This window comes from Mesoplodon bidens (genome assembly GCF_964165515.1).
Source record: "Mesoplodon bidens genome assembly, chromosome: 1".
NCBI classification, from domain to species: Eukaryota; Metazoa; Chordata; class Mammalia; order Artiodactyla; family Ziphiidae; genus Mesoplodon; species Mesoplodon bidens.
Window position 1 is genome coordinate 61,906,124 of NC_138176.1, and position 12,464 is coordinate 61,918,587.

General features: G+C 41.2%; 1 protein-coding gene across 1 annotated transcript in view; it reads left to right on the forward strand.

Annotated features, from left to right (window-relative positions):
* The window catches only part of FAM184B (family with sequence similarity 184 member B), a 124,057-nt gene that overhangs the window by 78,571 nt on the left and 33,022 nt on the right, over positions 1 to 12,464 (forward strand). The window contains exons 9-10 of the mRNA XM_081244132.1: positions 10,074 to 10,203; positions 11,011 to 11,202. Coding sequence (XP_081100258.1) covers positions 10,074 to 10,203; positions 11,011 to 11,202 — 322 coding nt within the window. The remainder of the gene's footprint in view (positions 1 to 10,073; positions 10,204 to 11,010; positions 11,203 to 12,464) is intronic.

A 12,464-nucleotide genomic window follows, 5' to 3' on the forward strand; every position in this document is an offset into this window, starting at 1 on the left:
CAATGAACACTGGGGTGCACGTGTCTTTTTGAATTATGTCTTTTTGTGTGTGTATGCCCAGTAGTGGGATTGCTGGGTCATATGGTAATTCTATTTTTAGTTTTTTAAGGAACCTCCACACTGTTCTCCATAGTGGCTGTATCAATTTACATTCCCACCAGCAGTGCAAGAGGGTTCCCTTTTCTCCACACCCTCTCCAGCATTTATTGTTTGTAGATTTTCTGATGATGCCCATTCTGACTGGTGTGAGGTGATACCTCATGGTAGTTTTGATTTGCATTTCTCTAATAATTAGTGATGTTGAGCAGCTTTTCATGTGCTTCTTGGCCATCTGTATGTCTTCTTTGGAGAAATGTCTATTTAGGTCTTCTGCCCATTTTTGGATTGAGTTGTTTGTTTTTTTAATATTGAGCTGCATAAGCTGTTTATATATTTTGGAGATTAATCCTTTGTCCATTGATTCATTTGCAAATATTTTCTCCCATTCTGAGGATTGTGTTTTCGTCTTGTTTGTAGTTTGCTTTGCAAAGGCTTTTAAGTTTCATTAGGTCCCATTTGTTTATTTTGTTTTTATTTCCATTACTCTAGGAGGTGGATCAAAAAAGATCTTGCTGTGATTTATGTCAAAGAGTGTTCTTCCTATGTTTTCCTCTACGAGTTTTATAGTGTCTGGACTTACATTTAGGTCTCTAATCCATTTCGAGTTTATTTGTGTGTATGGTGTTAGGGAGTGTTGTAATTTCATTCTTTTACATGTAGATGTCCAGTTTTCCCAGCACCACTTATTGAAGAGACTGTCTTTTCTCCATTGAATGTCCTTGCCTCCTTTGTCATAGATTAGTTGACCATAGGTGCATGGGTTTATCTCTGGGCTTTCTATCCTGTTCCATTGATCTATATTTCTGTTTTTGTGCCAGTACCATATTGTCTTGATTACTGTAGCTTTGTAGTATAGTCTGAAGTCAGGGAATCTGATTCCTCCAGCTCCGTTCTTTTCCCTCAAGACCGCTTTGGCTATTCAGGGTCTTTTGTGTCTCCATACAAATTTTAAGATTTTTTGTTCTAGGTCTGTAAAGAATCCAAAGGCCTCATTTCTTAATACTATTATATTGGGCAATAGGCTTCAAAATATGAATTTTGAGGGGGCAAAAACACTTAGAGCACTGAGGAAACAGAGCCTACACTCCTAATCATATCATATCAATGGCAGTGTCAGGTACCCTATAGTCCAGTGAACTCTTCAGCTAATAATACTTCCACAGGTCCCTCCAGATTCTGTCTCAGGATCTATGAGGTGTAGAACCATAGAAGTTAAAAAGCACAGACTCTGGAGTCAGGCCTCCAGACTGAATCCTGGTACTGTCACTTACCACTGGCAGCCACAAATCTTGGCCTGTTTAAAACTCACAATTCCAAAGGGAAAGAAATAATCTTTACTGTGAAAATACTGGCAGGAATTTCAGAGAGGTTTCTAAGGGGCCCAGCTTGGGGCACATGTGCATCTCTGAGCCAGTCTTTCTGGCCAAAGAGATGCCTGGCTCTGATTGTCCAGGTATGTGTCACATGCCCTTCCCTGGGGCCAGCTAGTGATGAGGGCAAAGTTAGCTGCACCCAAACCCGTGGACTAAACAGGGCCACCATGGAAAGAGGAAAGGCTTCCCCAAGGAGAAGACGCTGGGCAGAGCAACAGCAGTGGTGGTTACAACAGACTTGTCTTTTTCTCCCACATAACTATATTGATAAAGGGGTTCCTCAACTATAGAACCAAATGAGGAGGGTGTGGGGTCTGTAAGCTTCTTCCACAGTGGTTTAAGTGGGGGTGTAAGGACTAAGCAGTGATGAGAAAGGAATAGAAAGATCCAAGGTTAGAGGCTGTAGGACAGAACAAACTCATTGGCTCCTTTAAGGGGTGAGGCTGCATATTCGGTAGTTAACCCCTTGAAGGATGCTTGTCAGGGAACGTTTGGCATGGTGGCTCTAAGAGGGAGGTGGCTTTTCCATTGGCTGTTGATTTAAGGTGGGGGGTGGGTAGCAGGTCACAATCAACTTCAAAGGGAGCATGGGGAGTCAGGAGAGTTAGCTATAGCTTACTTTGTGAGAGATGGTAGGATAAGATCAGGTTTTTAGGGTATGAGGGAATTTGGGGCAATAAAATAGAGTAAGAGAGGGGAATTCCCATTAGTGGTGTTCCAGAGAATAATGATGATGATGAAAATAAATATTTACTGAATGTTGGATTAACCCATTTCATCTTCATTAGGTAGACACCATTATTGAAGTACTTCATTTTATTTTAATTTTTTTAATGTATTTATTTATTTATTTATTTATGGCTGCATTGGGTCTTTGCTGCTGCGCGCGGGCTTTCTCTAGCTGTGGCAAGCTGGGGCTACTCTTCATTGCGATGCGTGGGCTTCTCATTGCAGTGTCTTCTCATTGCAGAGCACGGGCTCTAGGCTCGCGGGCTTCAGTAGTTGTGGCATGCGGGCTCAGTAGTTGTGGCTTACGGGCTCTAGAGCGCAGGCTCAGTAGTTGTGGCACACGGGCTTAGTTGCTCCATGGCATGTGGGATCTTCCCAGACTAAGGCTCGAACCCATGTCCCCTGCATTGGCAGGCGGATTCTTAACCACTGCACCACCCGGGAAGTCCCTGAAGTACTTCATTTTAAAGATGAGGGAAACTGAAGAACAGAGAAGTTAAGTAACTTGCCCATCTACTTACACTGCCGGTAGATGGTAGGATCCAGATGATAGTTTCTCTGGCTCCAGAACTCATGCTTTTAACTACATCTCAACTTAGGGCAGCTGTTCTTATGTGCCACATGAAGTTCCACAGTTTTTCTACTTTTCCAAGGTCACTCTCTCCTTTAATACTCAGTTATAAGGACTGAAACTTCCACTTCCAGGCATGACAGGGTAAGTGGTACTAGACTTTCCCGTTTTCTGTAAACAACTATAAACTGAGCAAAATATATGAGACAGCTCTTTTGAGTAACAGGACAATATGCAGAGAAGGACCATGTCCTTCAGAAGGGAAACATAAGTTGAATCCTATAATCACCCCACATTTGCTCCTGCCTCTCTCCCTGGGGACAGTGCCAACCACAGTGCAGAGAATTGGAGGCAAGCTGAGCTGAGCAGGCAGATGTCAGGGCTCAGGGCTGCTAAAGCAGCTGGACTTTGTAAGGTAGGATACCAGAAGAGAGGATCCTATGTGGGGGGAATAGAGGGCAGAAATCTATGAGAGTTTTCTGTAGGCCCTTGCCAGGGGCTTGAGTGAGCATGTACAAGATGAGACTCCATGAGGCCTAGAAGTGTGCTGCTGCCATGGTGCTGAGGAAAATGAAGATACCAGAGATTAAATGCTAGCAGACATTGGAGTCTCAGCTCAGCCAGAATAAAAAAGCCTTTCTGAGCTCTCTGAGCATTTAGTTGAGACCTCAGAAAAGTAACACTTTAGGAGTAAGAAACATACCCTATAGGGTAAGGGCCACACCCTAGAACAAAGGACAATGTTGAAATATACCTGCTCTAACAAAAGACAAATCCAAGCGTAAAAGGATCAGAAAGAGCCTTCAGTAATTTAACTGGCTGTCATAACAAAACTCAACACTTTTGAAAGGAATTCATAGTACAGACTCCCTACATTCTATTATCCACAATATTGAGCATTTGATGAAAACATTATGAGACGTGGAAGAAAGCAGAACAGTGCGACCTGTAATCAAGAAAAAAAACAGCCAATAAAGCCTAAAATGACCTAGATATTGGAATTAGCAGACAAGGACTTGAAAACAGTTGTATGAGCTATGTTCAGGGACATAAAGGAAAAGATTGTTATAATTATGAGTGAACAAATAGGGAATTTCAGCAGAGAAATGAAAATCTTGAAACAAATGGAAATTCTAAAACTGTAAAGTACAATATCCATAATGAAAACCTCATTGGATGGGCTTAACAGCAAATTAAAACCATGAAAGAAAAGTTAGTGGCTTGAAGACAAATCAGTAGAAAGTGTCTTGTTCAGAGAATTAGGGGAAAAAAAGATTTTTTTAAAATGAAGAGATTCTTCCTGACTTGTGGGACAATATGAAATGGTCTAATATGCATGTATTTGGAGCCCAAGAGAAAAAAGGGAAAGAAAATGGAGGAGGAAAAAATATTTGGAAAAATAATGACTGAAAATTCCCCCAAACTGGTGTGGGATATCAATTTACATACTCAAGAAGCTCAGTGAACTCCCCACAGAGTAAATCCAAAGATAACAATGCCTGGGTACACCATAGAAAATCTGCTGAAAAAAATATATCCCCCCCAAATCTTAAAGCAATTACCTTTTTAAAAAGACAAATTACATATAGGGGACAGTTGACATTTCATAAATACTAATGACAATTGACTTCTCATCAGCCTTCTAGCCTTATTTTCTTCTGAAAGCCAGAAAACTATGGAACAATATCATTAAAGTACAAAAGGAAAAAAAAAAAAAACTTGTCAAGTCCAAATTTTAAATCCAGTGAAAATATCCTTCAAAAATGAGACTGAAATAGAACATTTTCAGGTATATAAAAGCTAAGAGAATTTTTCACCAGCTAAGCTGCAGTATGATAAACGGCAATGGAATTTATTAAAGCTGAAAGGAAATTACACCAAATTTAAACTTGGATCTATAGGAGAAAAGAAAGAGCATCAGAAATGGTAAATGTATAGGTAAATATAAAAAACTACTGTTGTTCCTTCTCTTAATTTCTTTAAAAGACATCTAACAGCTTAATAATAATAATAATAAACATTGTATTATGGAGTTCATAATGCGTGTAGTTGAATAATATATAACCACACTAGCACAAAGAACAGGGATTAATGGAATTATTGTGTTGTAAGGGACTTATATTTTATATGAAGAGATGAAATATTAACTCTTAAGTAGGCTGTGATAAGTTAAGGATAGAAATTATAATCCATAGAGCAACATTAAACATGAATACAAAGAAGAGCTAAAAAAAATCCAATAAAAGAACTAAACTGGAATCCTAAAAAATATTTGTCAGGTAAGAAGATAGAAAAAGAAGAACAGAGGAACAATAAGAAAAAGGATTGGGCAAATAGAAAACAAATAGGAAGATATAGATTTAAACCCAGTCATTTCAATAATTACTATGTAAATGAAACAAAGACATCAGTAAAAAGAAAGACATTGCCAGAGAGGATAAAAAGATAAGACATTACTCTATGCTGTCTTCAAGAGAGATATTTAAGCATAAAGACACTGTTATTGGCTGAATTGTGCCCCGCCCCCCAAATTCATATGTTCAGGCCCTAACCCCCAATATGTTAGAATGTGAATGTATTTAGAGATAGGGCTTTAAATAGATGATTGAGTTAAATGGGGTCATTAGATTGGCCCTCACCCAATATGTCCTTATAAGAAGAGGAGATTAGCACACTGGTAATGCCAACAGAGGGACAATCACATGGGGACACAAGGTGAAGGAAGATAGCTATCTGCAAGCTTCAGAAGAATAGAAGCCTTAGAAGAAGGCTTAGCGAAACCAAACCTGCTGACACCTTGATCGTGGACTTCAAGCCTTCAGAAGTATGAGAAAATGAGTTTCTGCTTTTTAAGCAACCCAGTCTGTGGTATTTTGCATGGCAGCCCTAATACAGGCACAGTTAGGTTTGAAGGTAAAAGGGTAGGAATAGACATACCATGCAAATATGAAACATAAGGAAGCTAATGTAGCTATATTCATATCACAGTATTACCAGGGATTAAAATGGGATATTTCATAATGGTAAAGGGGTCAATTCATCTGGAGGACATAACAATCCTGAATCTGTATTACCTAATGAAACAAATACTGAGAGAACTAAAGGGAGAAATTCTCAATCACATTTGGAGATTTTGACACCCTTTTCTGAGTATTTGATTGAATGATTAGACTAATATCAGTAAGGACATAGAAGATTTGAACTATACTTTTAACTAACTTAATCTAATTGATACCTATAGACAATGTGCTGAACAACTACAGAATAAATTTTTTTCAAGGCACCTAAAACATTCACCAATGTAGATAAACTAATATTCATCATGAATGCAAAATCCTCAACAAAATGTTTGAAAATAAAATCAAGCAATATATAAAAAGAATAATACATCATGACCAAGTAGAATTTATCCCTGGAATGCGTGGTTGGTTTAACATGTGAATGGTAATCATGTAATTCATCACATTAAAAAATAAAGGGAAAAAAGAATCAAATCGGGACTTCCCTGGTGGCACAGTGGTTAAGAATCCGCCTGCCAGTGCAGGGGACACGGGTTCGAGCCCTGGTCCAGGAAGATCCCACATGCTACGGAGCAACTAAGTCCGTGCGCCACAAGTACTGAGCCTCTGCTCTGGAGCCCGTGAGCCACAACTGCTAAGCCCGAGTGCCAAAACTACTGAAGCCCACGCGCCTAGAGCCTGTGCTCTGCAACAAGAGAAGCCACCCAATGAGAAGCCCGCGAACCGCAACAAAGAGTAGCCCCTGCTCGCCGCAACTAGAGAAAAGCCCATGTGCAGGAACAAAGACCCAAGGCAGCCAAAAATAAAAATAAATAAATAAAATTTAAAAAATTATTATTAAAAAAAAGAATCATATCAATAGATGTACAAAAGCATTCGACAAAATTTAACATCCTTTCGTGATAAAAACTCTTCAGTCCATGACTAGAAGAGAATTTCTTCAACCTGAAAAAGATCATCTATGATAAACTATGTAAACATGCATAATGGTGAAATGTTGAACACATTCCTCCTAAAATTTGAAACAAGGCAAAAATTCTGCTTTCACTACTTAACATTGTCATGAAGGTCCTAGCCAGTCCTATAAAGCAAGAAAAAGAGCTACAAATTAGAAAGGAAGAATAAAAGTATCTTTATTTACAGACAGAATGATCATGATTGAAATATTCAGTGTTGTTAAGATCTTAATTTACTCTGAATTGAGCTATAGACTCAGTTCAATCCCATATAAAATCCCAATAGCCCTATTTGTAGGAATAAATAAGCTGTTCTGAATACTGATATGGAAAAGCAAAGGACCTAGATAAAAGAATCTTGAAGAACATAGCTGGAGGACTCAGGCTTTCCTGATTTTAAGACATTATGAAGCTAGAGTAATAAAGCCTATATGGTATCAGTATATAGACAGACAAATAGATCAATGAAAAACAATGAAGGTTCTGGAAATAGACCTGCACAAAGATGTAGATTCGTTTTTCTTAAAGGTGCTGAGGCAATTTAATAGGGAGAGGAAAAGTTTTTCAACGAATGGTGTTGGAACTGGATAAACATATGAGAAGAAATAAACCTCAACCTCTATCTCAACCCATGCATAAAAATTAATTTGAGATGTTCCATAGATCTAAACATAAAGTTAAAACTATAATACATAGGAAAATATCTTTGAAAATTTGGGGTAGGACATGATTTCTTAGGACATGAAAATATTAATCATCACAATTGATAAATTGGTCTTCATCAAAATTAAAATGTATGCTCATTAAAAAAATGCCAGTGAGAAAATGAATAGACAAGCCACAGACCTATAAATCAACAATAAAAAGACAAGCGTATTTTTTTTTTTTTTTTTCCTTTTTTTTGCGGTATGCGGGCCTCTCACTGTTGTGGCCTCTCCCGTTGCGGAGCACAGGCTCCGGATGCGCAGGCCCAGCGGCCATGGCTCACGGGCCCAGCCGCTCCGCGGCATATGGGATCCTCCCAGACCGGGGCACGAACCCGTATCCCCTGCATCGGCAGGCGGACTCTCAACCACTGCGCCACCAGGGAGGCCCGACAAGCGTATTTTTTAAATGGACAAAATGTTTGAACAGACACTTCCATAAAAAAGGTATATGAATGGCCCATAAGCACATGAATATGTACTCAACATCATTAGTCATCAGTGAAGTGCAACTGAAAACCAAAAGGAAATACCATTTCCCACCTATCAGAATGGCTAAAATTAAAAGACTGACAGCACAAAATGTTGGCAATGATGTAGAGTGACTGGAACTCTCATGCATTGCTCCTGGGAGTGTAAAATGGTACAACCACTTTGGAAAACCATTTGATAGTTTCCTAAAAAATTAAGCATATACCTACCAGCAATTCCAATTCTAGGTATTTAAGCAAAAGAAATGGGAACATATATCCACAAAAATATTTGTACAAGAATATTTCTAACAGCTTTATTCATAATAATCCAGAAATAAAAACAGCTGAAATGTTGTTTATCAGTAGGAAAATGGATACACAAATCATGGTGTATTCATGTAATGAAATACCTCTCAGCAGCCAAAAGTGTGAACTACTGACATTTGCAACAATGTGGTTGAATTCCAGAGACATTATGTAGTACCACGTGATTCTGTTTGTATGATGCTTAAGATGAGGCAAAACTAATCTATGGTGATGGAAATCAAAGCGTTGGCTGCCTGTGGATGGTGGATTGACCGGAACAGGGTGCAGGGAAGTTTTTGGGTAATGAAAATGTTCTATATTTTGATTGGGGTGTTGCTTTTATGGTTGTGTGTATTTGTCAAAACTCATTGAATTGTACACATAATTTCAATACTGTAAACTTTACCTCAATAAAACATTTTTAAAGATAAGAACTGAGCCCTGGGAGAAAGTCTGGTCCCCTCCCCAGGGAAGGTTTACCTGTTCCACACATCCAGCCTGGTAGTGTCACTTATCATTCTTGCTCTAGACTGCTTCACTGTCTGTCACCTCTGGCTTCTCCTATCCAGAGCTCAGACCAAGGTATTTCCCCTTTTTTGTTCCTTAAATATGGTTATGTTTAGCATAGCTTCCAAAAGTTTGAGGATAACCTAAGAGAATTAGGATGCAGAGAAAGAAAACTTCTCACTTTATTAAATGTTGGATTAATTTTTTATGTGATTATTAACTATGTGCCAGACATAGTGTTAAGCATTTTTTAAGATATTTACTCTATTAAGCTTTATAACAATCTGTGTGAAAGGTACTATTATTAACCCCATGTTATGGAAGAGGAAACCCAGACAATTTGAAGAGCTCAGCCAAGGTCACATAACCAGTGTAGTAGAGCTGGAATTTGAACCTGGGCAATCTGGCTCTAGTGTCCATCCTCTTAACCACTTTGCTATGCTACCCTTAGCATCCTGCCCTACCTTTCAAGGGTCCCCTCTGTCCATGTTGCTGGGCCTTTTCACCTCTGCCAAGCCAGAGTCCTTCTTATCATGGCCTTTCTTCACAGTCCAGGGCCCTAACTCCCTAACCTCTGGTCCTCTGGCCTGATGTCTTTGCCAGAGGAAGCAAAATGTCATTGAGTCCCAGCAATCTTGGCAGAGATGCCCACTGTGTGGCATCCTTTTGCACTGTTAAACAGGATAAATACTTAACTTTACAATCTCAACCAATCACATTTGAATTTCTCAGCTGGTTTAAAAGCACAGAACTGAGTACAGGAAAGTCTCCTCCAAAAATATTTGTCAGCATCTCTTCTAGAATGCAGAAACTACTGGAGCTTTAAACCAGCGTTTTCTTATTCTTGCTACACACACAAAAAGGCCTATTTATAATCCTCCTACCTATAGCTGGGGACAGCCAGTAAAAGTTTTGAGTGTGCTTTGAAAAGTGTAAAGTACTGTATTTAAGTAAAGCATCATTGTTTTGTTATTTTTTTCCATATGCAGGAAAAGCTGTGAAATTAGACCACAAAGACCTCTTCTTTTGAAGCCCCCAGGGACCCCATATAAGTAATTCTAAGCTCTCAGTCATTCTGACAATTAATCATCATTTATTAAGCACCCACTAAAACAGATGCCGGATGATTCCAGCTGAATCTTGACAGTTTCCCAAGTGCAATAGCACTGAGAATTTGTAGTCAAGTGGCTTTTTAAAGTCCAAGTGAGATGTCTCTCATTCCACTAGCCGCCATCGGAGCTCCCTCCTCCCAGCCCGAGTGGTTGAGATGCTATCAGGGTGATAGTCATTTCCAGCCTGGGATCTCTTGTGACTTTGGCCTCTATATCTTCAAAGGATCGAAGTGCCCCTCAAGGAGGGAAGTGACCTGCAGCCTCCGCTGGGCTCTTTGCCGAAGGAGAAGGCGCCGGAAATCCAGCGACTGCAGGATGAGTGGCAGAGCCAGAAGGCCAGATTGCAAGCCCAGGTAGGACAGCCGTGGTGGGGATGCACCCTCATGCTGAGTGAGACCCTACCTCTTGCTTAGTCTTGCAGACAACCTTGGAAATGCATGCAGAGCCTGATTCTTGTTCAAGCTGGGGAGGGTATTCCAGGTCCAGGGCGAGGTGGGATTCTGGGTTCTGTTTATTTATTCATTCAACACCTGCTATGGCTCATGAGCGCCTGCTAGGAGCCAGGAACTCTTCTAGGTGCTTGGATATCGTCAGTGAACAAACCAGACAAAAGTCCTGCATTACAGGGCTTGTATTTTAGCAGAGGAGGTGGATACAGACAAAAAATACTAGGCATAGGAAATAAGCAAAGCACATAGTATATTAGAACATGTTACGGGCTTCAGGAAAAAGAAAAAGCAGAGCAGGATGAAGGAGATTGGGAGGCTGTCTGGTGATGAGAGGGTGCGTATAATGCCAAATAGGGTTGTCAGGGAAAGCTTCTGTAAGAAAGCGAGATTTGGGCACGGCGGGGTGGGGTACGCAAGGGAGGCTGCTGTGTAGACCTTTGGAGGGTTTTCTGGTCTCTTGATTTCTCTTGGGTGGCATACGTTCCAGCCCTTCTTCCCTGTTCCCTGGCATCCATGGCTCTAGCTGAGGAGCCCCCAGGAGGGCTGGCTGTCCCCGGATTCTTTACGCTTGCAGCTTCTACCCACCTCAGAGTTCCCTTGGGTAGAGGAGGCTCAGCTGGACTGTGGAGATGTTCAGAAAGCTTTTATGTTTAAAGAAAATCCCAGGCGGGGTGAGGGGCACAGCCTGAGGTCGGATGCTCTGGCGGGCAGGTCTCGCAGATGCAGCAGGCTCTGGAGCAGTGCACCAGCAACTACAGGGAGGACCTGCGGGCGCTCAAGCAGCTCTCCGACCGCGAGCTCCAGGAGACTGTCCAGCAGAATCAGGTGGCGAAAGCTCAGCTCGAGGCCGCCCACCAGCGAGCGCTCCGCATGCTTGAGAAGGCCAAAAATCAGGAAGTCAAGGTAAGGGTGCTAACGATGGTGTCCACTGACTACTACCGAGCACTTGCTGTGCAAGCACCTGCTCGGCGATTTATGAGGTGCCTTATGTACATTATCTCCAGTCCCCACAATCATTTTATGAGGTCATTATTATCATATTCTCTTTTTCTGGATGAGGAAAGAGGCTCAGAGAGGTTCAGTAACTTGCTCAGGGTCACACAGCTAGTAAGTGGCAAAGCAAGGATTCAGACTCAGGTCCCTTGAGCTTCTGGTACTGCTTTTCCCCATCTGCTCATGATCTTGATATAGTAAGAACAACTTTCTTTCATGACTTGGGCAATGTTATGCATGATGTGTGCTAAGGAGTCAGGCTCAGGCTGGCAGCTAAAAAGAGGAGGGCAGCCCAGAATTGAGAAAGACCAGCTCAGCAGAAAAAGACCTTCCGAATGGCTTGGAAAGCAATGAGGAGGTGGTCAGGCCCTCAGCGATGTGTAATCAGCAGGGAGGTTTGGGCACCTTTCACCTGTCACCTCTACCTTCTGCTTTCTCAGAAGGCCTTCCCTCCCTGCTCTCTCAGGAAATGGGCGCTTACTCTTACTGCTACAGATAGCACACTGTCACCACGGGCTTCACACAGCGGGCTGGCTTCACACGCTAATTCCCTCTTTATATGATCAAATTCACCAAACTGGAAGCCCCTTGAAGCCAGGAACCATCTCTACCTGTCCATTACTGAATCCTCTCCTAGCTCATAGTAGCTAGGTACTCAAGGGTCTCACTGAATTAAAGCCTCAAGTTTAATTTCCCCTTCTATAAATTGGGGATATTGAGACCCACTTCTTTGAGATGTCAAGATGATTAAATGAAAAAACGGAGTTCTGGTTTTAAGGTGGCAACATAAAGACTTCTGAATTCTTTCCTATTGGAAATGCTCTAAAAAAACAATAAAGACACACAGCAGAAGCATATTCTGTTCAGATGAAGCTGGGAGACATCTGTACCCTTGAACCACAATACATGAGGACAGGAAACAAATGGAGACATAGTATATGACCTTGCAGAGCAGAGAGGCTCAAACCAAAGTGCCTGAAGACAGAGAAGGACAAGAATCAAGCTGACAGTGGAACTCAGAGAAGCCAGGAATTGGAGGCACCAGTGGAAACAGAAGGCAAGAGTGAAGTGGAGAGTGTGACTCACCTAGAAGCCCAGGTTCCCAGCTTACCCGGCACAGCCAGCCAATTACCTCTGTCTTATTTAAGGACAAGAGATTGGGGTGGGGGGCA